At 48.8% G+C, this 27700-nt stretch overlaps 2 protein-coding genes across 2 annotated transcripts; both read right to left on the bottom strand.

Annotated features, from left to right (window-relative positions):
- Positions 1–35: 35 nt before the first annotated feature.
- Positions 36–5767, bottom strand: LOC148645846 (uncharacterized). The gene is made up of 4 exons (XM_088611877.1): positions 5762–5767; positions 5538–5669; positions 4420–4597; positions 36–3748 (listed from the first exon to the last, which is right to left on the bottom strand). The coding sequence occupies exons 1-4, from the start codon at positions 5765–5767 to the stop codon at positions 3423–3425; spliced, it is 642 nt and encodes a 213-aa protein (XP_088468003.1). The 3' UTR covers positions 36–3422.
- slc25a22a (solute carrier family 25 member 22a) lies at positions 5253–27700 on the bottom strand. Its single transcript, XM_088611152.1, has 10 exons — positions 27502–27700; positions 20579–20716; positions 20374–20499; positions 18627–18682; positions 17955–18045; positions 14814–14932; positions 12581–12740; positions 8541–8692; positions 8024–8099; positions 5253–7234 (listed from the first exon to the last, which is right to left on the bottom strand). The coding sequence occupies exons 2-10, from the start codon at positions 20596–20598 to the stop codon at positions 7081–7083; spliced, it is 954 nt and encodes a 317-aa protein (XP_088467278.1). The 5' UTR covers positions 20599–20716; positions 27502–27700; the 3' UTR covers positions 5253–7080.

The following is a 27700-nucleotide window of genomic DNA, read 5'->3' as shown; positions in this document are numbered from 1 at the left end:
GGGGTGAGTGCAGTACAAGCAATGGAACTCAGTCATTGTGTTTTTTCTGGCAATTTTATATTTTATTGTCTGCCATTAGGTTCTCTTGGTGCACAATGCAGGTCCAAAAAAATCCTAACACACAGAAGCACAGGAATAAATAAAGACACCAATTACTTCTGTAACTAATTACAGAAAATACATGCTGCTCTGAAGATGAATAGTCATAATAAGTTACTTACAGTACAGATTATTTTCTGACACACCCACATTGTTAAACAGTAACCCTAGGCTTAGAATGACACTGGTAGAGACAATATATTAAAATATAACACAGTGAACTAGAATACAGAGTATTACAGCACAGCATTGACATACTATACAGCGCTATAAACTATAGTACAGTACAGTGTGTTATAATACATTACAGAACAGTGTACTATAGTACAGCACAGTATAGTACAACACAGTGTGTTATAATAGAGTATAGTGCAGTAGACTGTAGTACAGCACAGTAATACAGAGTACTAGAGTACTATCTCCCTCAATCAATGCTGCCCATTATCTCCCTGGATCAATACCGCCGTATTTCCCTGGATAAATACCATCCACTATCTCCATCAATCAATAACCGCCCATTATTTCCCTCGATTAATACTCGGTATCTCCCTCGATCAATACCTCTTGTTATCTCTCTGGTTCAATACTGCCCGGTATCTCCCTGGATCAATACTGCCCAGTATCTCACTGGATCAATACCGCTGTATTTCCCTGGATCAATACTACCCATTATCTCCCTTGATCTATAGTACCCAGTATCTACCTCGATCAATACTGCCCGCTCACTCCCTGGATCAATACTGCCTACTATTACCCTCAATCAATACTGCCCAGTATCTCCCTGGATCAATACTGCCCTGTATCTCCCCTGATCAGTACCACCCAGTATGTACCTGGATCAATACTGCCCAGGATCTCCCTGGATCAATACTGCCCAGTATCTCCCCTGATCAGTACCACCCAGTATGTACCTGGATCAATACTGCCCACTCACTCCCTAGATCAATACTGCCCAGTATCTCCCCTGATCAGTACCACCCAGTATGTACCTCAATCAATACTGCCCACTCACTCCCTGGATCAATACCGCCTGGAGTCACCCTCCCTCAGGGCTGCTACACTAGACAAAGGCTGCTGGTTTGATTGTGTCAGCTCTTCCAGTTATTGAAGTTCTGTCCTTTTCACCTGAAACCCAGGTAGAAAGCTGTCCTGCTTCCTTCTTAACACAGCTAGATCACCCTGACAGCAGGAGGACTGATATTCAAAATAACAGTTGGCAATTTTAATCATAATCTCACGAGATACGTCTCTGCTAATGTTGTGTCCTACCTGATTTATTGCACTTATACGCTCTGAGATAAGAACAAGAATTACATTTTCAAAATTCACCTGCTCTTAGAATTAGAGATTTTTTTATTTTTGGTCTTTAATTTCCAGGTTTTCAGTCTGGTCTTAATATGTGTTTAATTGCGGAAGGGTTGGGGTAGATGCAAGACTGAGGAAGAGAGGCCGTGTGATTGGGTCAGAGGTGTTTGTAGAGGCGGTGTGATTGAGTCAGAGTTGTTTGTAGAGGCCGTGTGATTGGGTCCGAGGTGTTTGTAGAGGCCGTGTGATTGGGTCCGAGGTGGGTCCGAGGTGTTAGCAGGTAATGTCCCAGGGGGGCAGTAAGTGAGTCAGTCCTCCAGTGTGATTGGAGAAGCTGGGTGCTGATTGACAGCACCATCTGGCTGATAGCTACAGGCAGAAGGAGCACAGTGCACACATGACTCCAGACACACAGATACACAGGTGTACACACGAGGCTCCAGCTAGGCTGGGGAGGAAAACAGAGGAAAACACAAGGACAGGCAGGGGAGAGGCTGCAGAAGAGAGTCTCGATAAAGCCGATCTGTAAGCGAGAGGAGGGGCTCGAGAGAGAAATAAGAAATGTCCAGGAGAATCAGATGCCAAACCCAGCAACAGACTCTAACAGGTCTACTTCTCAGCTGGCTCGGGAAGCTTCCAATGTGCCCTCTAAGCTGTGAGCCTGGAAAATTGAACTGCGCACAAAAGATTAAATTTAAAAAATATACGATAATAAAACAAACACAGACGTGCTAAATTGGCCACGTGAGACTGGCTGCGAGAGGCCCAACTTGGCTGTGTGCATTATTACTGCTACCCGAGAATCGATATCTGTGCTCTCGTAGTCTCGAGCCTCCCTACTCATGCTCACGCAACACTCAGTCTCTATGACTGGGCTCGTTGAGTCGCTGTCCCGGTCTTTTGGATCTCAATGCTTCTATGAAAATGACTATACTAACAAAAATAATTTCAGGTTTACAATTTTCCATACACTCAATTCAGTGCGCACACGTTTTTGTCACTAGGGAAAAAATTTGCACAACTTGACATTTTTGTGCACACAGGCCATTAAAAATGAGAGGGAACATTGCTCAGCACATAGAGAAATCCCAATGGAAAGAGCTCTACTGTGCAGGAAGACTTTAGTTTAACACTGTGTCTTCTTACACACAAAGAAAAAAACTCTAACCAACTCACCCACAGCTGCCACCAGGACTCTCTTCAGAGCCCTGACTAATGTGTGTGACTGGGGTACCCCATTTACCCTGTGTTAGAATTTGTCTCCCAGACGTAATTAATCAATAATGCATCACACCTTATCTAATTTACACACAATAAAGTCACCCTCTAGTGGCAGGTCAGGTGAAACTGTTGCCCTCACAACCGCTGGCTGCTCCTCTGGGTCAAATCCCAGCAGCTTCTCTCTCTGCACCTCCTGCCTGAAGAGGCTCCAACTGGAGCCTTGTGCTTATTTCGAGGGGTGAGCATGTGCATGTTCTCGTGATGAACATGTTCACACACTCATGTACTCGTGTTTAACACGCTTGCACACTCGTGTGCTCGTGTAGCAGTGTAACTGAGAGAGGACACCCTGACTGGATGGAGGCTAATTTACTAAGACAACCAGCGTGACTTGTAGAGCACGTTCTCTGTGCACAGAGCCGTATGAGTTATTGTGCAGCTAATCACCTGGTTACACGCGCGAGTGTGAGTGTGTGAGAGTATGAGTGTGAGCGTCAGCGTGAGTATGAGAGTATGAGTGTGAGCGTGAGTGTGAGAATAAGTGTGAGTGTGAGAGTTTGAGTGTGAGCGTGAGTGTGTGTAGGAGTGTGTGTGAGTGTGTGTGTGCGAATGTGTGTGAGTGTGTGTGTGTGTGAGGGGACAGGGGCCGTCTCCCCCTGCTGGCCGGCCAGCGGACTCCGGAGCGCGGTGTGGAGACAGCAGGCAACAGACAGCTGGAGCGTGGGGGGTGTCTGTGTGTGCTGACCAGCGAGCCGCGGGCTGTCCGCCCAGCTCTGCTCGTGATGGCAGCGCAGCGGTTATTTCCTGCGCGCCAGCAGAACGGCGCCCACGACGACGGCTGCGACCGCGATCACAGCCCCCCCCAGCAGGAAGGGCTTCAAGCTTTCCAGCGTGGCGGCGCTGTTGGGCGCCTCCTCGGCGGCGTGGGCAGGGGTCTCCGGAGGGGGTGCGGGTGGGTCGCTGACCGCCGGGGCCTCGGGGGCGTCGGCGGGTTTGCGCGTCATGGGCGTCAGCTCCTTCCTGTCCTTTACTGGCTCCGCCTTCGCCCCGCCGGCAGGCTTGGCTCTCGTCTCCATGGCGATGGCGCGGGCGGGGTGTCCTTTGTCTTGAGGGCGCTGTGTGCCTGCAGGGAGAGTGAAGACAGACTCACTCATCACTGAGATCTCCTGCCTCACACTGCCTCTGCCTCACAGACAGCCCCTCAGCACTGCCTCACACTGCCTCTGCCTCACATGCAGCCCCTCAGCGCTGCCCCACACTGCCTCTGCCTCAGAGACAGCCCCTCAGCGCTGTCTCACACTACTTCTGCCTCACCGACAGCCCCTCTGTGCTGCCTCACACTGCCTCTGCCACACAGACAGCCCCTCTGCACTGCCTCTACCTCATACTGCCTCTGCCTCACACTTCCTCTGCCTCACAGACAGCCCCCCTGCGCTGCCTCACACTGCCTCTGAGTCACAGACAGCCCCCTGCGCTGCCTCACACTGCCTCTGCCTCACATGCAGCCCTTCTGCGCTGCCTCACAGTTCCTCTGTCTCACAGACAGCCCCCCTGCGCTGCCTCACACTGCCTCTGCCTCACATGCAGCCCCTCAGGCTGACAAGGCACTGAGGCCTGCTCAGTCATCAGCACCAGGAGAGAGGAGGGAGACGAGTTAGAGACGAGGGAGAGACGAGGGAGGGGGGAGCGGAGACGCTGGTACTGCCGCTCTCTCCCAGGCCTCCTGTCTGCAGCAGGATGGACAGGGAGGCAGGAGATGCTGAGAAATCCCGGGAGAAGAAGTATGGTACCTACCTTCCACACAGCTGTCCAGGGACACGGAGAGTGCAGTGCTGCCACTGGATACAGGAGTGGAGAAGAGGAGAGGTCCTGTCAGCAGGGAGGCAGCCAGAGTCTCTTCAAGGAGAAGGAGGAGAGGAGAGATGGAGGACACAGCCACTGCCACAGGAGCGGGGGGGGCTGGAATGTACGACTATGTCAGGAAGAGGGGGAAATGAGAAATCTGCTGTTGCTGGGAATCTGCTGACAGACACTGACACTGAGCAGAATACTGCAGCTCCAGTGGCTCTGACATCTCTCATCTCTGATCCCTCACTCTGTCTGCTCTGACAGGGGGACCCCTCATTCTCTGTGCTCTGACAGGGGGACCCCCTCTCTCTCTGCTCTGACAGGGGACCCTGATTCTCTCTGTACTCTGACAGGGGACCCCTCTCTCTGTACTCTGACAGGGGGACCCCTCACTCTCTCTGCTCTGACAGGGGGACCCCTCAATCTCTCTCTGCTCTGACAGGGGATCCCTCACTCTCTCTGCTCTGACAGGGGGACCCCTCACACTCTCTACTCTAACAGGGAGACCCCTCAATCTCTCTCTGCTCTGACAGGGGGACCCCCCTCTCTCTCTGCTCTGACAGGGGGACCCCTCTTTCTCTACTCTGACACTAGCATCATCGTCCAGTCTGGTGTCAGCTCTCAGGAAGGTCCTCACTGTCCCCTCTCGAACCCGGGACCCTCTTGGTAAGAAGGCCAGCACCGCAGTAGACCTGTTTTAAAGCAGTCTGACCCAACAAAGGCCCAGGGACGAGCTGCTGACCTGCCCACCCACAGGAGAAACTACACCGAGCCAAAGGTGCAGAACAACAGCTCTTTATTGAGAGAAACATCTACAGCACAGCTAGTGCAGCCCCCACTTACACAAATACACACTGAAACACACTGATACACACTCACTGAAACACACACACACTCATACACACTGACACACTCACAGACACACACAAACACTGATATACACACACTAACACACACTGACAATGTGTGTATCAATGTAAAGGTGTCCAGCTCCAGCCCAGGACCGCTATGACAGCTCTCTTACCCTAGAGGGCGCTGTCTTGTTCACAAAGCTGTCAGTGTACAGCAGGGTCTCGACAGCTGGAGCTCCACAGCAGGCAGGTGAGCGCTGCGGTCTGGCCGTGGGTCTGGCAGGGAGACGCCAACTTCCTCACGAGCAGCACAGCAGAGGCCAGCGAGCAGCTCTCTCCCTGCCGCTGTGTCCAGGAAGGGGAAGGACAGGCCGGAGACAGCTGGACAGGCTCAGGACAGCGAGGCGAGCTCGCCGCGGAGCCGGGGGAGAAGGTACAGGCATCCTTCGGCCCAGAGGAGAGTTTCACACTCTGTCAGCTGAGTGCCATACGCCTGCGATTACTGCTGGTCCTTTCAGTTGATCCGTGTTCATTTTCTAACCTCAAGCCAATGCGTTAGTATGTCAATTATCATATATCACCTAGATCAAGGTTTCTTACGTCTGTTAGCCAAACACACTACATGCTGTAGGACATTATGAGACAGTATAAGGATGGAGATATAGCCAAGTTTTCCCTTGAACCATCGCAGATGTCAACACCCTTGTACTGTGCTGTGGAACCACCCGTTTCCTGTGATGTCATCAGGGTCCTGTTATTGACCCATCCTGGGCTGGAGGAGGTTCACACACACACACACACACACTCCTCAAAATTGACATTGGACGGGCTGAAACCACTACAGTCAGGAGATGTCCACTGGGGCAGGTCAGGGGCGGAATGTGCAGAGCAATCCCAGAACCCTCTGCTGGGGTCACACAGAGGTCAGGGTCTGGGCTCAAAGTGTGGGGGTGTCCCTTGGACTGATGGCCTGTTTTGGATGATTAACTTGGGATCTCTGCGAAATGGGTGTGGGTCAGCCAATCAGAGCTGCTCGGGCAGGCTCGAGGTCGGACGTCACATCATGCGCGGGCTGTAGGGGTGACCCGTGAGAACTGAGGCCTGGCTGTCCGGTTCTGGACAGGCACACCGGCACAAGCTCTCCCACACCCCTCTTGTGCAAATCAGCGTTCAAGTATAAAAACATAATCACTAAAAGACAGGTGTGTGCACACAGGACGAGCAGACACACTCAGGGACAGATCTGTGATGGGCAGGCAGGTGGACAGACAGACAGATGGACAGACAGGCAGGTGGACAGACTCTCCAAAACAGAGATGCACATAGTGACAAAGACACCCCGGCAAATCAACGCAGACAAAAACTAAAAACAGATTTTTCTAAAATGTTGTCATAATTATAAAACTGAAATGAACTTCAGGAAAAGTGAAAGCCTGCAGTGTCTGCGAGCACTTCAGCCACTGGCCCTGTGGGGGGCTCTGTGTGACCCCGATCTCGGACGGCCATCAGAGCCAGCCAGCCACTGGCCCTGTGGGGGGCTCTGTGTGACCCCGATCTCAGACGGCCATCAGAGCCAGCCAGCCACTAGCGCCGTGGGGGGCTCTGTGTGCCCCGATCACTGGGCGCTCTGTGTGACCCCGATAGCTGGGCGCTCTGTGTGACCCCGATCGCTGGGGGCTCTGTGTGACCCCGATCGCTGGGCTCTGGGGGCCGGGGGCTGGGGGTGGGTGCTGCAGCAGTGCATGCTGGTAGCTGGTTATTCCTGCCGACGCGGAAGATGGCTGAGCAGGAACTCCCCAACCCCCAGGAAGTAGATGACCTGGGCGATGCCGAAGAGGGGGGCGATAACCAGAGCACGACAGTATGCCCCCTTCAGGAAGGCAAGGGGACCTTCACGCTGCAGGATCTTCCTGTGGGCACAGACAGGCAGTCAGACAGACCCAGGCAGAGAGACAGGCAGACAGGCAAGGAGAGACAGGCAGGGAGACAGACAGGCAGACGGGCAAGGAGAGAGACAGACAGGGAGACAGACAGTGAGGGAGATAATCAGACAGACAGGCAAGGAGAGACAGACAGGCAGACAGGCAGGCAGACGGGCAAGGAGAGAGACAGTCAGACAGACAGTCACGAGCAGAGAGACAGGCAAACAGACAGACAAGCAGAGAGGCAAGGAGAGAGACAGACAGGCACACAGACACAAGCAGAGAGACAGATAGGCAGGCAGACAGGCAAGGAGAGAGACAGAGAGGCACACAGACACAAGCAGAGAGACAGATAGGCAGGCAGACAGGCAAGGAGAGAGACAGACAGTCAGGCAGACAGACAAGGAGAGACAGACAGACAGACAAGGAGAGAGACAGACAGGCACACAGACAGACAAGCAGAGAGACAGACAGGCAGACCCATGCAGAGAGACAGACAGGCACGCAGACAGACAAGAAGAGAGACAGACAGTCAGACCCATGCAGAGTGACAGTCTGGCACACAGACAGACAAGCACAGAGGCAGACAGAGACAGCTCAAGCTCACAGCGCAGAAGTGCCCAACACTGTCCCCGGTGCAGACAGAGACGCTGAGTAGGAGCTGTGTGTCTCCACGCTGCCTTGTTCTAGCTGTAGTTGTGATGTTTTACATTTGAGCTAAGCAGCTGTTTTGTGTTTTACAAGCACACCGGTTGTGTAGTTGTGTGGTATTGTTACCTGATGCAGTCAGTCACTCCACTGTATGTGTCCTCATGTGCCCCTCTCTGGAGAGACTGCAGCCTGGTCTTTATCACTGAAACACACAGAAACACCTCCTCTGTGTTACAACATACACTACAATATTCCACTGGCTCTCGCTGTCTTCCAGTCCCTTAGCTCCTGTGTCCCCCTCTCCCTCTGTCTCCCAGTGTCCTCTCCCTCTGTCTCCCAGTGTACTCTCCCTCTGTCTCCCAGTGTCCTCTCCCTCTGTCTCCTAGTGTCCTCTCCCTCTGTCTCCTAGTGTCCTCTCCCTCTGTATCCCAGTGTCCTCTCCCTCTGTCTCCCAGTGTCCCCTCCCTCTGTCTCCCAGTGTCCTCTCCCTCTGTCTCCCAGTGTCCTCTCCCTCTGTCTCCCAGTGTCCTCTCCCTCTGTCTCCCAGTGTCCTTTCCCTCTTTATCCCCATGTATCCCATTGTCCTCTCCCACTGTATCCCAGCGTTATCTCCCTCTGTGTCCCAGTGTCTCCAGCGACCCACCATCGCAGGGGTTGACGGCCACAGCCGCAGTGCTCCCAGCCACACAACCAGCTGCAAACGACACGTAGAAGGGGGAGCCCCCCCCCTCCCGCTGGCCAAGCTTGTTCAGGTTGGCGAAGAGTGGGAAGTAGATGATGGAGAACGGCACATCCCTGGGACAGAGGCACAAGCAGAGCAGATATTCACTGTGTATTATACCTGAGCAGTGTGTGATATTCACTGTGTATTATAGCTGAGCAGTGTGTGATATTCACTGTGTATTATACCTGAGCAGTGTGTGATATTCACTGTGTATTATACCTGAGCAGTGTGTGATATTCACTGTGTATTATACCTGAGCAGTGTGTGATATTCACTGTGTATTATAGCTGAGCACTCTGTGATATTCACTGTGTATTATACCTGAGCAGTGTGTGATATTCACTGTGTATTATACCTGAGCAGTGTGTGAGATTCACTGTGTATTATACCTGAGCAGTGTGTGATATTCACTGTGTATTTTACCTGAGCAGTGTGTGATATTCACTGTGTATTATAGCTGAGCACTCTGTGATATTCACTGTGTATTATACCTGAGCAGTGTGTGATATTCACTGTGTATTTTACCTGAGCAGTGTGTGAGATTCACTGTGTATTATACCTGAGCAGTGTGTGATATTCACTGTGTATTATACCTGAGCAGTGTGTGATATTCACTGTGTATTATAGCTGAGCACTCTGTGATATTCACTGTGTATTATACCTGAGCAGTGTGTGATATTCACTGTGTATTTTACCTGAGCAGTGTGTGATATTCACTGTGTATTATACCTGAGCAGTGTGTGATATTCACTGTGTATTATACCTGAGCAGTGTGTGATATTCACTGTGTATTATAGCTGAGCACTCTGTGATATTCACTGTGTATTATACCTGAGCAGTGTGTGATATTCACTGTGTATTTTACCTGAGCAGTGTGTGATATTCACTGTGTATTATACCTGAGCAGTGTGTGATATTCACTGTGTATTTTACCTGAGCACTCTGTGATATTCACTGTGTATTATACCTGAGCAGTGTGTGATATTCACTGTGTATTATACCTGAGCAGTGTGTGATATTCACTGTGTATTATACCTGAGCAGTGTGTGATATTCACTGTGTATTATACCTGAGCAGTGTGTGATATTCACTGTGTATTATACCTGAGCAGTGTGTGATATTCACTGTGTATTATAGCTGAGCAGTGTGTGATATTCACTGTGTATTATACCTGAGCAGTGTGTGATATTCACTGTGTATTATAGCTGAGCACTCTGTGATATTCACTGTGTATTATACCTGAGCAGTGTGTGATATTCACTGTGTATTATAGCTGAGCACTCTGTGATATTCACTGTGTATTATACCTGAGCAGTGTGTGATATTCACTGTGTATTATACCTGAGCAGTGTGTGATATTCACTGTGTATTTTACCTGAGCACTCTGTGATATTCACTGTGTATTATAGCTGAGCACTCTGTGATATTCACTGTGTATTATACCTGAGCAGTGTGTGATATTCACTGTGTATTATACCTGAGCAGTGTGTGATATTCACTGTGTATTATACCTGAGCAGTGTGTGATATTCACTGTGTATTATACCTGAGCAGTGTGTGATATTCACTGTGTATTATAGCTGAGCAGTGTGTGATATTCACTGTGTATTATAGCTGAGCACTCTGTGATATTCACTGTGTATTATACCTGAGCAGTGTGTGATATTCACTGTGTATTATACCTGAGCAGTGTGTGATATTCACTGTGTATTATAGCTGAGCACTCTGTGATATTCACTGTGTATTATACCTGAGCAGTGTGTGATATTCACTGTGTATTTTACCTGAGCAGTGTGTGATATTCACTGTGTATTTTACCTGAGCACTCTGTGATATTCACTGTGTATTATACCTGAGCAGTGTGTGATATTCACTGTGTATTTTACCTGAGCAGTGTGTGATATTCACTGTGTATTTTACCTGAGCAGTGTGTGATATTCACTGTGTATTATACCTGAGCAGTGTGTGATATTCACTGTGTATTATACCTGAGCAGTGTGTGATATTCACTGTGTATTTTACCTGAGCACTCTGTGATATTCACTGTGTATTTTACCTGAGCAGTGTGTGATATTCACTGTGTATTATACCTGAGCAGTGTGTGATATTCACTGTGTATTTTACCTGAGCAGTGTGTGATATTCACTGTGTATTATACCTGAGCAGTGTGTGAGATTCACTGTGTATTATAGCTGAGCAGTGTGTGATATTCACTGTGTATTATAGCTGAGCACTCTGTGATATTCACTGTGTATTTTACCTGAGCACTCTGTGATATTCACTGTGTATTTTACCTGAGCAGTGTGTGATATTCACTGTGTATTATAGCTGAGCAGTGTGTGATATTCACTGTGTATTATACCTGAGCAGTGTGTGATATTCACTGTGTATTATAGCTGAGCACTCTGTGATATTCACTGTGTATTTTACCTGAGCAGTGTGTGATATTCACTGTGTATTATACCTGAGCAGTGTGTGATATTCACTGTGTATTATACCTGAGCAGTGTGTGATATTCACTGTGTATTATACCTGAGCAGTGTGTGATATTCACTGTGTATTATAGCTGAGCAGTGTGTGATATTTACTGTGTATTATACCTGAGCAGTGTGTGATATTCACTGTGTATTATACCTGAGCAGTGTGTGATATTCACTGTGTATTATACCTGAGCAGTGTGTGATATTCACTGTGTATTTTACCTGAGCAGTGTGTGATATTCACTGTGTATTATACCTGAGCAGTGTGTGATATTCACTGTGTATTATACCTGAGCAGTGTGTGATATTCACTGTGTATTATACCTGAGCAGTGTGTGATATTCACTGTGTATTATACCTGAGCAGTGTGTGATATTCACTGTGTATTATACCTGAGCAGTGTGTGATATTCACTGTGTATTATACCTGAGCAGTGTGTGATATTCACTGTGTATTTTACCTGAGCAGTGTGTGATATTCACTGTGTATTTTACCTGAGCACTCTGTGATATTCACTGTGTATTATACCTGAGCAGTGTGTGATATTCACTGTGTATTTTACCTGAGCAGTGTGTGATATTCACTGTGTATTATACCTGAGCACTCTGTGATATTCACTGTGTATTTTACCTGAGCAGTGTGTGATATTCACTGTGTATTATACCTGAGCAGTGTGTGATATTCACTGTGTATTATACCTGAGCAGTGTGTGATATTCACTGTGTATTTTACCTGAGCACTCTGTGATATTCACTGTGTATTTTACCTGAGCAGTGTGTGATATTCACTGTGTATTATACCTGAGCAGTGTGTGATATTCACTGTGTATTTTACCTGAGCAGTGTGTGATATTCACTGTGTATTATACCTGAGCAGTGTGTGAGATTCACTGTGTATTATAGCTGAGCAGTGTGTGATATTCACTGTGTATTATAGCTGAGCACTCTGTGATATTCACTGTGTATTTTACCTGAGCACTCTGTGATATTCACTGTGTATTTTACCTGAGCAGTGTGTGATATTCACTGTGTATTATAGCTGAGCAGTGTGTGATATTCACTGTGTATTATACCTGAGCAGTGTGTGATATTCACTGTGTATTATAGCTGAGCACTCTGTGATATTCACTGTGTATTTTACCTGAGCAGTGTGTGATATTCACTGTGTATTATACCTGAGCAGTGTGTGATATTCACTGTGTATTATACCTGAGCAGTGTGTGATATTTACTGTGTATTATACCTGAGCAGTGTGTGATATTCACTGTGTATTATACCTGAGCAGTGTGTGATATTCACTGTGTATTATACCTGAGCAGTGTGTGATATTCACTGTGTATTATAGCTGAGCAGTGTGTGATATTCACTGTGTATTATACCTGAGCAGTGTGTGATATTCACTGTGTATTATAGCTGAGCAGTGTGTGATATTCACTGTGTATTATACCTGAGCAGTGTGTGATATTCACTGTGTATTATACCTGAGCAGTGTGGCTCCCAGCCCCTTGTACAGGCCGGCGATTCCTTTGCTCCGCAGGAGATCCCGTGTGATCTGCATGGCTGTGGGCGATTTTGTCTCCGTAGCAACGGTCCCCCCAGGGGTGGAGCTGGCAGTCTGGGCCATCATCTTCCTCTGAGCCGCTGCCATTCAGCAACATTAGAGAGACAGGTTAGTTCACACACAGCCAGTCTGTCAAACCTGCCCAAGACAACCAGCACTGCTGGAACGGAAACTCTCACAGTAACTCGATGAGATGGTTCCTCTACTTCTACACAGACAGGTCTCACCAGGTCAGATTGGGGAGCTGGTTATCTGACATTCACTACACTTCCACTGGATCACCCGAGGGCTGTGTCTTCACCATACTGTACATTCTGTACCCTAACAACTGGAAGAGCAAACACACAGACCTCAGGAAGAGCCCTGGTCAGCTTATTAAAGGGCCTTGCTAAATGATTTTACTACATGCAGTAATTAATGGTCAGTCTGTAGAAATAGTCAAGGACAATGACAAAAACCTAAGACAGTACAGTTGTTGTGACACTATTTATGAAAAAGGTCAACTTAGACTCAGTTTTTCTTAGAAAACCCATCCATTTCAGTGTAGAGAGAACTATTTTAACACCCCTTTTCAGTCATTTATTGAAAGTGTCTTAACAAGCTGTCATGTTTGGAAACATCAGTACGCAGTTAATTGTAACAGGTTGGGAAAATACGTAACAATAAGTAGCAACATAACCAGGGCAAATCAAATCAACTCCAATTCCTGTACAAACAAAAGGTTATAAGAAGGCAAAGATCATGACGGAGTGTGTCTCACCCCTCCACTGTGAATTTACACTCTTCTCCTCTGTGCTCAGTTGAAACTAACAGACTCATCCCCACCGCAAAACCTCTCTCACTGTAACACTATTGTACTGTTGGGAATGTTTGTCTTCCTGGTTGTGTTGCTGATGGACTGAGGCTTAAAACACATTTCCCCACAGGAGTAGTAGGCTTGAAGTGAACTGAAGTAATAATAATTATAATTGCTTACACTTATAAAGCGCTTTTCCGGACACTCCACTCAAAGCGCTTTACAGGTAATGGGGACTCCCCTCCACCACCACCAATGTGCAGCCCCACCTGGATGATGCGACAGCAGCCATAGTGCGCCAGAACGCTCACCACACATCAGCTATCAGTGGGGAGGAGAGCAGAGTAATGTAGCCAATTCATAGAAGTGAATTTTCCAGCTCTGTGAAGGTGGCCCCCCTACAGACAGCACAAACTAAGAAAACCACCTCATTCATTCATGCTGCATTTGTGCCGTTGAAAGTCACTTCCCAGCTTCTATCGTTCCCGAAATATAGCGCCTTTTTTTCGGGTGATCATGTGACTATGCGCAGTGACTTTGACCTCCAGTGACCCCGTCTGCCAAGTTCAAGCGCTATACTGTCACTGGTGCAAGAGTAACAATTCCGCAGTTGTGTTTCACCATGTGCCCTGGTGGGGGGTGGTGGTTGGTTTTGCTTTTAATATCTTCTGTGCGTTTGTGTGAACAGGAAAATTAAAATTGTCACCAGTATCAAACCCTAATCAGAAGAGTCGTGGATGCAACCTTAAAAGGTGAACATTAGCAAGCAACTGCATGTCCTTACAAAGAGGCTGTAACTGGCACGTCTCCATTTCGTAGCCGTGTCCTTTAAAAAAATCTGAAGAAGTAATATCCATATCTCGCTATATTTCGGAAACCAAAGCAGCTTGGAAGTTACTTTCAACGGCACAAACGCAGCACTAACAAATGACGTGAGTTTCATCGTTCGTGCTGTCTGTAGGGGGGGCAGCTTCACGGAGCAGAATTATCCTCCATCTGCGTTCTGCCAGCCAATAAAGCGCAGTTCCGGCGCTGGCCGCCAGAGGGCGCCAGGACTCTGTCTCTGCATGGAGCTGCTCCTGCACTCAAAAAGTCGACGTCATCTCTCTCTCCCTCGACCCCCAGGGGTACCTGTGTGCCGATCCTCTCTGTGTGTCCCTCAGGCTGTGACAGAGTGAACCCCAGGGGTACCTGGATGCCGATCCTCACTGTGTGTCCCTCAGGCTGTGACAGGGTGTACCCCAGAGGTACATGGGTGCCTATCCTCACTGTGTGTCCCTCAGGCTGTGACAGGGTGAACCCCAGGAGTAGCTTTGAAAGTGAGAGCTCGGCCTGTCACCCCCCACCCCTCACTCACCGATCCTCCCCGCGTCTTGCAGCTGGATCTTCAGCATCTCCATGGGCGTGGTCACAATCACCTGACAGGTCCCAGCCCCACAGCCAGCCAGCATCTCTCTGGGCAGAGTGAGCTGCTGCCTGAGAGAGAGAGACAGAGACACACAGAGTGACAGAGAGGCCATAGAAACTGGGCGACACAGGCAGACCTGGCTGCCCAGAGAGGACAGGCTGTGCTCCCACTGCCAGCGGGGAGAAATAGAGACAGAGGTGCACTTCCTACTGCACTGTGACAGATACTCTGGGATTAGAGAAACATTCTTCCCGAAATTCAGAAATCTAATCCCAGAGTTCCCACACCTGCCAAAACCACAACAGGTCCCAATCCTACTGGGAGAGGGAGGAGGGAACTCAGTTGATCTGGCAGCCCAGTATGTGATCTCCTGTCACAGCCTGAGGAACAGTGAGTCCGTCTCCCAATAATGCTCCAGCTGCCTACAGTATATGTCAGTATTTTATAATATGTCTTTGTTGTAAATGTCTGTAACGTCTGTAGATTTTATTTTACTTCTATTTTTGTTTTGTTCTATGTTAATTTTATTATTTTTATTTGCTTTGGCAACACTGATTGTACCCATCGGTCATGCTAATAAAGCACCTTGAATTGAATTGAATTGACAGAGAGACACACAGAGTGACAGAGAGACACACACACAGAGAGAGAGAGAGAGAGAGAGAGAGAGAGAGAGAGAGAGAGAGAGAGACAGAGAGAGAGACAGAGAGACACACAGAGTGACAGAGAGACACACAGAGAGAGAGAGACACACACAGAGAGAGACAGAGACACACACAGAGAGACAGAGACACACAGAGAGAGACAGAGACACACAGAGGGAGAGACAGAGACACACAGAGGGAGAGACAGAGACACAGAGAGAGAGAGAGAGATAGATGGAGACACAGAGAGAGAGAGACATAGACACACAGAGAGAGACAGAGACACAGAGAGAGAGAGTCAGAATTAGGGCCAAATTTGGCCAATACCCTTTACTAATCAATATACAGAAGAGAGTAATAAAGTATTGGCACAACCTAAAAACGTAGCAACCAAAACTCCTAACACTGCAAAGCCCTTCTGAGCCAAGAGCTGAGCCCAACTGGAATGCTACAGGACCCTTAACAGACAATACACACTAGCCGAATATTTGACCAACATAAGTAACAGTGATAGAGACTGGACACAGGCAGACCTGGCAGCCCAGAGAGGACAGGCTGTGCTCCCACTGCCAGCGGGGAGAAATAGAGATGCATTTCCTTCCTGTGATCTCCTGTCACAGACCGAGGAACAGCAAGCCTGTCTCTCAATAATAATAATACTGTGTGTGATCTCCTGTCCCAGCCTGAGGAACAGTGAGCCTGTCTCTCAATAATGCTCCATATTTGTATGTGAATGTATTGTGATGTGTCTATATTGTAAATGTCTGTAGATTTTATGTTAATTGTATTTGTATTTCCTTTGGCAACATTGATTTATTCGTTAGTCATGCCAATAAAGCATCTAGAATTGAACATTGAATTGACAGAGACACAGTAAGAGAGAGGCAGAATACACACAGAGTGAGAGAGAGGCACACGCACGCACACACACGCACACGCACACACACAGAGGCACAAACACACAGACCAAGAGAGAGGTACACACACAGAGAGCGAGAGAGAGGTTGCCCTGTAACAGATATCCTACTGCACTGACACATATTCTGTGATTAGAGAAACATTCTTCCCTAAATTCAGAAATCTAGTCCCAGAGTTCCCACACCTGCCAGAATCACAACGGGTCCCAATCCTACTGGGAGAGGGAGGAGGGAACTCAGTTGAACTGGCAGCCCAGTATGTGATCTCCTGTCACACCCTGAGGAACAGTGAGTCTGTTTCCCAATAATGCTCAAGCTGTTTACAGTATACTGTATGTAAATATTTTATGATATGTCTTTGTTGTAAATGTCTGTAATATGTCTGTAGATTTCATGTTATTTTTATTTTTTGTTTCGTTTCTTGTTGGTTTTCTTATTTTTATTTGCTTTGGCAACACTGATTGTACCCATCAGTCATGCTAATAAAGCACCTTGAATTGAATTGAATTGAATTGGGAGAGACACACAGAGTGAGAGAGGGAGAGACACACACAGAGTGAGAGAGAGGCACACACACACAGAGTGAGAGAGGGAGAGACACACAGAGTGAGAGAGAGGCACACACACACAGAGTGAGAGAGGGAGAGACACACACAGAGTGAGAGAGAGGCACACACACACAGAGTGAGAGAGGGAGAGACACACAGAGTGAGAGAGAGGCACACACACACAGAGAGAGGGAGAGACACACACAGAGTGAGAGAGGGAGAGACACACACAGAGTGAGAGAGGCACACACACAGAGAGGGAGGGAGAGACACAGAGTGAGAGAGAGGCACACACACACAGAGAGAGGGAGAGACACACACAGAGTGAGAGAGAGGCACACACAGAGTGAGAGAGGGAGAGACACACACAGATTGAGAGAGAGGCACACACACAGAGAGAGAGGGAGAGACACACAGAGTGAGAGAGAGGCACACACACACAGAGAGAGGGAGAGACACACACAGAGAGCACTGACTCAGGTCAGACCAGGACACATGATGCTCAGCCAGGTTCCTGCCTCTCGTGAAGAAAGGCCTCCAGCTCCTCAGACAGACTACCCCCTGCAGACTAGCTGGGGCTGTGGGGCAACTGCTCTTTCAAATCCTTTATTTATTATTTTACCCTGAAGCTCAGAGAGCCCCCAGTAGCCCTGAGCAGCTCTTAAATTTGTAAAGCTGTACCTGGGATGAGCCCCTCCAGTCTGTGAACAGAGGAGATTCCAAGGAAACATCCAGAATCTCTGCAGATATTGACAAGGTCACCCAGGCTTAACTGAGCCACCCCCAGTTAATTATTAACACTCTGGTCTCATCTATAATTCAGCTGGAACCTTTTAGTTTCCATGGCAACACCCAGAGGTAGACCCAGGGGGCATGTCTGTGCTCCAGACAACAAGGAGGGCTCCAGAGGTTAAAGGTCACAATTTCCTCCTCATCAGGACGACATCGGTCGGTCAGCGGCAGTCTGTCGATTGGTCTCACCCATCCCTGGAGAGCCAGTGCCGGAAGAAGTCGTTAGCGGCCAGTTTGATGGCTTTTTCTGGGGTCACCAGTGTGAGGTTCACTGCGGCACCTGAGAGGGGGGGCAGAGAGTGTCTCAGTCAGAGCTTCTCAACGTGTAATAAAGACTGGAGCCCCAGCAGCACAGTGAGAGCCTTGGGGGACCCCAAAACTGTAAGTGGGGTGTCTGGTTTCGACAGGACACCCCAGCAGAGTGTGCTGCAAGGATGCGTAGTGACCCAACGCAGAGCCCCAAGTCCAGTCCTGAAAACTGCAGTTTGATTTTTGAGAGTTACTTTAGGAGTTACCTTCAACTCCCTGTGAAACTCCCTGTGAAAGAAAGCTGTGAGTCGGGAGAAGGCTATCCAGCCCAGAAGCTTGTTTGCTCGGTAGTGTCTGACTGGTCCTCAAGCTGTCGTTTGAGAGAAACCAGGGTATGAAAACAACAGGGCTGGGCAGCTTCTTCCAAACTCCCACAACCCTTTGTGTAAAGAAGCATCTGCTGTTCCCAGTATGTACTTCCCCATAGTAACTTCTGCTTTCAAGCCTGACTTGACTATCACTGCCGTTCATTGTCTACAGAATAGTGCCTTTATCCTGTCTGCTTCACATCCTCCAGCCCAAGCACCATTTGCACACCCCAGTGTGTCCTACCTCTGTACATCCCGAAGTATCCTTCAGACCGGATCGTCTTGAAGAGGCAGTCAGACCTGAGAGCACACAGGCATACAAGTCAGAGTTAGTGTACACTGTGCAGTATCCCAGTGTAGGACAGTGCAACACAGTACAGTATGCAGTACTCCAGTGTAGTGCAGAGTGCAGTAGTGAAGTACAGTGCAGTGTGGAGTACTCCAGTGCAGTACAGTGCAGTGTGCAGTACTCCAGCGTAGTGCAGAGTGCAGTAGTGTAGTACAGTTCATTGTGCAGTACTCCAGTGCAGTACAGTGCAGTGTGCAGTACTCCAGCGTAGTGCAGAGTGCAGTAGTGTAGTACAGTGCAGTGTGGAGTACTCCAGTGCAGTACAGCGCAGTGTGCAGTACTCCAGCGTAGTGCAGAGTGCAGTAGTGTTGTACAGTGTAGTGTGCATTAGTCCAGTGCAGTACAGTGCAGTGTGCAATACTCCAGTGTAGTGCAGAGTGCAGTAGTGTTGTACAGTGCAGTGTGCAGTAGTCCAGTGTAGTACAGGGCAGTGTGCAGTAGTTCAGTGTAGTACAGGGCACTGTGCAGTTGTGCAGTTCAGTGCAGTGTGCAGTAATCCAGTGTAGTACAGGGCAGTGTACAGTACAGTGGAGTAGTGCAGTGTACGGTAGTGTAATACAGTGCAGTGTACAGTAGTGTAATACAGTGCAGTGTGCAGTAGTCCAGTGTAGTACAGAGTGCGGTAGTGTTGTACAGTGCAGGGCAGTTCAGTACAGAGTGCAGTATTGTAGTTCAGTGCAGTGTGCAGTACAGTAGTACAGTACAGTGCAGTGTGCAGTAGTGCAGTTCAGTGCAGTGTGCAGTAGTCCAGTGTAGTACAGTACAGTGTACAGTTATGCAATACAGTGCAGTTGTGCAGTAGTGTTGTACAGTGCAGTGCAGTGCAGTGCGCAGTAGTGCAGTACAGTGCAGTGTGCAGTAGTGCAGTGTGCAGTACAGTGCAGTGTGCAGTAGTCCAGTGTAGTTCAGGGCAGTGTACAGTAGTGCAGTATGGTGCAGTACAGGGCAGTGTACAGTAGTGTAATACAGTGCAGTGTGTAGTAGTCCAGTGTAGTACAGGGCAGTGTACAGTAGTGCAGTACGGTGTAGTACAGTGTAGTGTGCAGTACTGTAGTAAAAGGCAGTATGCAGTACAGTGCAGTGTACAGTAGTGTAATACAGTGCAGTGTACAGTAGTCCAGTGTAGTACAGGGCAGTGTACAGTAGTGTAGTACAGTGCAGTGTGCAGTAGTCCAGTGTAGTACAGGGCAGTGTACAGTAGTGTAGTACAGTGCAGTGTGCAGTAGTCCAGTGTAGTACAGGGCAGTGTACAGTAGTGTAGGACAGTGTAGTGTGCAGTAGTCCAGTGTAGTACAGGGCAGTGTACAGTAGTGTAGTACAGTGCAGTGTGCAGTAGTCCAGTGTAGTACAGTGCAGTGTACAGTAGTGGTGTACTGTGCAGTGTACAGTAGTGTAGTACAGTGCAGTGTGCAGTAGTCCATTGTAGTACAGTGCAGTGTACAGTAGTGGTGTACTGTGCAGTGTACAGTAGTGTAGTACAGTGCAGTGTGCACTAGTCCATTGTAGTACAGTGCAGTGTACAGTAGTGGTGTACTGTGCAGTGTACAGTAGTGTAGTACAGTGCAGTGTGCAGAAGTCAAGTGTAGTACAGGGCAGTGTACAGTAAGTAGTGCAGTACAGTGTCTGGCTGGGTCATACGAACATGCTGGAGTACAGGCGGGACCCATTCTGCTGGTTCTGCAGCCTGGTCTTGGCCAGATCAATGGGAAACACACAGGTGACCCCAATCAGCCCGGCAATCCCACCATTGATCAGCTTCGCAGGCAAACTGAGAAACAGAAAGAGACAACATCACAGCTGAGCTCCTGGACCCAAGACCAGCCCCACCCCTCCCCAGAGTCACTTACCTGATCTGTTTATCAGCCATTTGCTAGACACCAGAGCACAGGGCACAAACTCACTGCCCTCCTGCCTGTTTGAGGAACTCAAGGTTTCTGCTGGATTGGCGTGTTACTGTCTGAGTGTCTCCAGGTCCTCTTGGCGGGCTGTAAGAGAGAAATCAGAACCTGTTCAGACTGTGCCTAGACCCAGACCCTGAGTTCAAACTGGTAATCTGGTAGTACAGTCCGCATAGCACAGCAGAGCACACAGCCGTTCCGTTTAATATTCGCAGTGTAGCAAACCAGAACACTGCCTTGTAACCTGACACAGCTCCTTAGGATATTATTATAAGCACAGTACAGTACAGTAGAGCACAGTATGGTCCTCTCCTCTCCCCTCTCTCCAACTTGATTCAATTTGATTCAATTCAAGATACTTCATTGGCATGGCCAATTGAATAAATCAGTGTTGCCAAAGCCTATACAATTGATATAAGTTCTACAGACATTTGTTCTACAAACACAATATAGGCACAGCATAATACATTCACATACAAATATGGAGCTTTATTGAGAGACAGACTCACTGGCCAGCAGCCATATCTGCTGGCCAGTGCAACTGCAACTCACAACTGGCAGCCCACTGAAGCAAAGCAGGTGTGAGCCTGGTCAGTACCTGGATGGGAGACCTCCTGGGAAAAACTAAGGTTGCTGCTGGAAGAGGTGTTAGTGGGGCCAGCAGGGGGCGCTCACCCTGCGGTCAAGGTGGGTCCTAATGCCCCAGTATAGTGACGGGGACACTATACTGTAAATAAGCGCTGTCCTTTGGATGAGACGTAAAACAGAGGTCCTGACTCTCTGTGGTCATTAAAAATCCCAGGGCGCTTCTCGAAAAGAGTAGAGGTGTAACCCCGGTGTCCTGGCCAAATTTCCCCCTGGCCTTTACCAGTCATGGCCTCCTAATAATCCCCCTCTCTGAATTGGCTTCATTACTTTGTTCTCCACCCCCCCCCTTTCCCACTCCGCAGGCAGAGCAACGCGCTGGTTGGAGTATTTCTCGGTCGCATTTAATGGCAACGTCAGCTCAAAGATTTGGTTCAAACCACCAAATGGTGACTGGTGTGCCGACAAGCGGACCCTGCTGATGCGGGATTAACGCTAGGAAAGAGAGAGATTGAGAGACAGACTCACTGTTCCTCAGGCTGTGACAGGAGATCACACACTGTATTATTATTATTGAGAGACAGGCTCACTGTCTGTTCCTCAGGCTGGAACAGGAGATCACACACTGTATTATTATTATTGAGAGACAGGCTCACTGTCTGTTCCTCAGGCTGTGACAGGAGATCACACACTGTATTATTATTATTGAGAGACAGGCTCACTGTCTGTTCCTCAGGCTGGGACAGGAGATCACACACTGTATTATTATTATTGAGAGACAGGCTCACTGTCTGTTCCTCAGGCTGGGACAGGAGATCACACACTGTATTATTATTATTGAGAGACAGGCTCACTGTCTGTTCCTCAGGCTGTGACAGGAGATCACACACTGTATTATTATTATTGAGAGACAGGCTCACTGTCTGTTCCTCAGGCTGGGACAGGAGATCACACACTGTATTATTATTGAGAGACAGGCTCACTGTTCTTCAGGCTGGGACAGGAGATCACACACTGTATTATTATTATTGAGAGACAGGCTCACTGTCTGTTCCTCAGGCTGGGACAGGAGATCACACACTGTATTATTATTTTTGAGAGACAGGCTCACTGTCTGTTCCTCAGGCTGGGACAGGAGATCATACACTGTATTATTATTATTATTATTATTATTATTATTATTATTATTATTATTATTATTATTATTGAGAGACAAGCTCACTGTCTGTTTCTCAGGCTGTGACAGGAGATCACATACTGGGCTGCCAGTTCAAGGATTGGTAGCCGTTGTGATTCTGGCAGGTGTGGGAACTCTGGGATTAGATTTCTGAATTTAGGGAAGAATGTTTCTCTAATCCCAGAGTATCTGTCACAGTGCAGTAGGAAGTGTACCTCTGTCTCTATTTCTCCCAGCTGGCAGTGGCCTGTCCTCTCTGGGCAGCCAGTTCTGCCTGTGTCGCCCAGTTTCTATGGCCAGTCTGTGGTCACTGAGCCTGTACTTCGTCAGGTTCTGTTTCTTTTTGCTTTTACTTAGGTTGGTCAAATATTTGGCTAGTGTGTATTGTCTATTTAGGGTTCTGTAGCATTCCAGTTTATGTTGTGTTTGTGTCCCAGTGTGTGAGATATTGCTGTTTGATCTGTGCTGTGATATGGTTGAGTCTGAGTTGTGGTGCTCTAGCAGTGCTGTCCTGATGCTGGTTAGTGTCGGTGTGGCTCAGGTCAGTGAGCCTCAGGACCAGCTGGCTCAGGGGGCTCTGTTTTGGGCTCAGCTCTTGGCTCAGCAGGGCATTGTGGTGGTAGGAGTTTTGGTGGCTGCTTTTTAGGTGTACCCAATACTTTAAAACTCTCTTCTGTATTTTTATTTATAGTGGTTATTGGCCTAATTCGGCCCTGCACCCATTGTTAAGAGTTTCTGTGGGGTGTTTGTCCCATTGAGTGTAATCCTGGTCTGTGAGGGGACCCCACACTTCACTGCCGTATAGGGCAATGGGTTGGATTACACTTTCAGATATTTGGAGCCAGATTCTTGTTGCTGTGTTGATGTTAAATTTTGTTTAATCTTATTGTGTAGAAAGCCCTAAGTGTCTTCTCCTTCACTGCTACTGTAGGTCAAAACTCCCAGATGAGCTGATAGTCCCTCTCTCTCCTCTCTCCTCTATCCATCTCTCTCTCTCCACCCTCTCTCCTCTCCTCCCTCCTCTCCCTCTCTCTGCTCTTTGTCCTTCAGTACAATCTCACTGATCTTGGGAAAGGTGACACACAGAGATCTTGCTGTAAAGTCAAAGTCGAAAACTGATAAAGCTACTGGTTCAGGCTGGCTATAAATAGATTAGTATACAGCATACAGCCTTTCCGGGAAGAGTGGGATTGCTGCTCCCGGCTTAATATTCCCCTACCATCACTGGGATTATGGCTGTAATCACCTTGGATAACAAACAGCCTCCATCTAATAACAGGCCACAAGGAAGCTACTGACAAGACCTCCCTCTCTTCACCTGGAGTATAAATACTTTCCACACGTACAGCTAGAGTATGCATTCCGAACATACTGCACACCTGGAGCGTACATTCTGTGTATAACAGACACTCAGAGCATTTACACAGCACACACTGCAGACCTGAAATATATACAGCATACATTGTACACCTGAGGTTAATATACTATATATATCATACACCTAGAGTATATACACTATACTCCCTGTGCACCTGGAGTATACATACTGTACCGCATATATCATACACCTGGAGTATATACACTGTACTCACTGTACACCTGGAGTATATACACAGTACACACCGTTCACCTGGAGTTTATATATACTGTATATGTTACGCCCCCAAATAAACAAATGTCTACGCTTAAACACAGTACAGTTCAGCTCAAGTACATCAGTGGCACCAACCTGTGTCTGTGTGGAAGACCTGTGCCCCTGATATATGTGCTAAGTGTGCCTGCATCCTGTGTCAGCACCGTGCACCTGGTGTGCTGTCTGCACATTCCTATCAGCCAAGGATTGCCTGACCTTTGTGTGATAGATAACAGCCTGCTTCAGCCCTGACACACCCCACATACATTGACTGAACACTGAACAGACACTGCTGAGGAGATATCAGAGACTGCTCAGGGTCGCACACTGCTGAGGAGAGATCAGACACTGCTCAGGGTCGCTCACTGCTGAGGAGAGATCAGACACTGCCCAGGGGCGCACATCCCGAGAGACTGCGCACACTCCTGAGGAGAGATCAGAGACTGCTCAGGGGCGCACATCCCGAGACTGCGCACACTGCTGAGGAGAGATCAGATACTGCTCAGGGGCGCACATCCCGAGAGACTGCGCACACTGTTGAGGAGAGATCAGACACTGCCCAGGGGTGCACACCCCGAGAGACTGCGCACACTCCTGAGGAGAGATCAGAAACTGCTCAGGGGCGCACACCCCGAGACTGCGCACACTGCTGAGGAGAGATCAGATACTGCTCAGGGGCGCACACCCTGAGAGACTGCGCACACTTCTGAGGAGAGATCAGACACTGCTCAGGGTTGCACACTGCTGAGGAGAGATCAGACACTGCTCAGGGGCGCACACCACAAGAGACTGCGCACACTGCTGAGGAGAGATCAGAGATTGCACTCTCTCTCTCACTCTGTCCTCAGGATTCACCCTCTCTTGCCTCTCAGGTTCCTCAGACTCTCTTCCTCTATGATTCTGTTCAAAGTCCCTGCCAGGGTAGGTGGCACAGAATGCTGCAACCTGATTGGTTCTCCGGGCTCCATGGGGAGGGGCTTCACTACACAGCTCCATGTGTCCAGATGGTGGGGAGAGATCTGAGGGTCACACAGCTGCACACTGGACTGGATTCATAACAACCCGGACTGGATCAGCACCACTGGATTGTTCACTGAAGCCACAGCTGCAGACCAGACTGGACTGACAATAACTGGATTGGATAGTGTAATATTCACTGTTTATTGAAGCCATACAGAGGCAGACTGGACTAGGTTATTAACTAACCAATATCTTATATATTTAAACTCATTTTATGTTTCTGAATAACGCAGACTCAGCCTGACGTTAACAATAATGCAACACCCACAGCAGCAGACAGAGCAGGCAAGGACTGCTTGGGTCGAGCCCTGTCTATGTAGCGGAGCTAGTTCGGACACAGTAAACATCATCGCCCTCCCTGTGCGTAGCAGGGACCTCAGCTGCCTAGGCTGAGGGAGGTCTCATTTAGCTCATGCGGCTGGTTCTCTGTTGCGTTATGCCAGAGACCAGAGGGCATGAGCCCACACGGAACCGCGATGATCACATCTACAGCCTGTATGTATCAGGAGCTGCTCTCTCCTGTCTGCTCTGAGCTGTCGCTGTTTTGTGTGGTTCATGTTTTTCTCAGGAGAAAACAAGCTTGCAGGCAGGGGATGAGGCCAGAGGTCACACTGCTCTCTTCTCTACCCCATCACCTTGGGAAACAGACCAGCACAAAGGAAAGAGAACAGTCTGACACTGTGCTGCACATCTCACTGAGCTATTGTGAAACGTCCCTGGAGAATGAAAGAGACACAATGGACTCAGTGATTTCAGACACCTGATCTCTGAAACAGGGAGAAGCACCTGAACCAGGGCAGAGAGAAAAGAAAGGAAAGAGGGAGGGAGAACTCTACCTCACCCACTGGAACACAAACACAGACTGAAATGAAGAAATCAGAAACTCACAGTGACCACAGCCTGGCCATAGAGACTGGACACAGGCAGACCTGGCTGCCCAGAGAGGACAGGCTGTGCTCCCACTGCCAGCGGGGAGAAATAGAGACAGAGGTGCACTTCCTACTGCACTGTGACAGACACTCTGGGATTAGAGAAACATTCTTCCCTATATTTACAGATCTAATCACAGAGTTCCCACACCTGCCAGAATCACAACGGGTCCCAATCCTACTGGGAGAGGGAGGAGGGAACTCAGCTGAACTGGCAGCCCAGTATGTGATCTCCTGTCCTGTAACTGACTGACACACTGACAGTGATTGACACAGTAATTGACACAGTGACTGACTCACTGACACAGTGACACAGCAACCGACTGACACACTGACACAGCAACTGGACTGACACACAGACACACTGTGACACAGTATCTGACTGACACACTGATTCAGTAACTGACTGACACACTGATTCAGTATCTGACTGACACACCGACGCAGTGAGTGACCGACAGTGTCTTATGTAGCACCTGACACACTGACGAACTAAAGTCCCTGCTGTGCTGGACAATAGAGAGAAAGTACAGTGTCAGTGTTTTTTATTTATAGAGACAGGAACTGCCCAATATTTCGAAATATATGAGAGCCAAAGGAGAGAGAGAAAATGTGCATCTGTAAGTGCTGTGAGTAGCAGTGTTTTTCAATTCCCAGACCAATATATGAGCGCACACATTCAGACAAGGCAGCGCGTTCATATTCTATAATAATAATAATAATAATAATAATAATAATAATAATAATAATAATGATATAAGAAAGCTTTAACTTGGCAGCCACCTCGCTCTCGGGGTCGTACGTCTCGTTTAAATCTGTCGACAAGCACCTCGGTGCGCGCAGCGGCTGATCTGGGGTTCACTGCCCCCTCCGTGTGCACACGCGTGTCCAGACACCTTCACCGACCCGCCCTCTCTCACACAGCCCAGCCCGAGTGAGGGACAGCGAGATGGGGAGAGAAAAGGCGGCTCAGGACCCACCGCTCACCCCGGCAGATAGCGGTTCGGGAGAGTCTGTATAATGGAGCCGCCGACCCCGTGGGAGAAACACGGAGAGGAAGAGAGCCAGCTCCTCAGGCAGATCACTCCCACTCACACACACTGTCTCTCCAGCTGATCACACCAGCACACAGATCATACAGATCGCTCACACACACTCACCCCTACAGATCTCTCACACGCACTTTCTGACCGACGGATCACACACACACAGTCTCTCCGACAGATCACACTCGGACACACTCGACTCTGCCGGTTGCTAAGCACTCTCGCTGGCTGTCTGTGCGAGTCGGCAGCGGGCGGACCGGCTGACAGGCTGCGCTGTGCACAGCTGAGCTCCGTGCGTCCGCCGCTGTCCCGCATCTCCGGCCGGCTGACCGGCAGCCGCTGTCCCGCAGACCCCCGATCGCAGTCTGACACATTTGTATGGAGACAAGCGCATAAATAATCCACCTTGTATACTGACACAGGTTAAGGGTAGGGAGGCGCACACGGTAAATAGACGATGGTCCTAACGATCTTGCCCTCACCGTCTCCTCCGATCATCCGCAAGCCGGGTGCGTGGGCCGGTAGCGAGTCGTCAGCGGTCTCTCTGGTCTCGGTTCTGCCTCCTCTCTCCGGTGCGAAAGGCTGACGGCGAAGCAGCGCCGGTGTGTCCCTGTGCAGAGAAAGAGAACAGAAGGAGAAAGAGAACAGAAGGGAAGGAGGGGGGGTGTTAGGATCACAGTC

Source organism: Lepisosteus platostomus, chromosome 18 (assembly GCF_059453375.1).
Source record: "Lepisosteus platostomus isolate fLepPlt1 chromosome 18, fLepPlt1.hap1, whole genome shotgun sequence".
Lineage (NCBI taxonomy): Eukaryota > Metazoa > Chordata > Actinopteri > Semionotiformes > Lepisosteidae > Lepisosteus > Lepisosteus platostomus.
The sequence above is the reverse complement of the archived record's forward strand: the minus strand, read 5'-3'. Positions and strand labels throughout refer to the sequence as shown.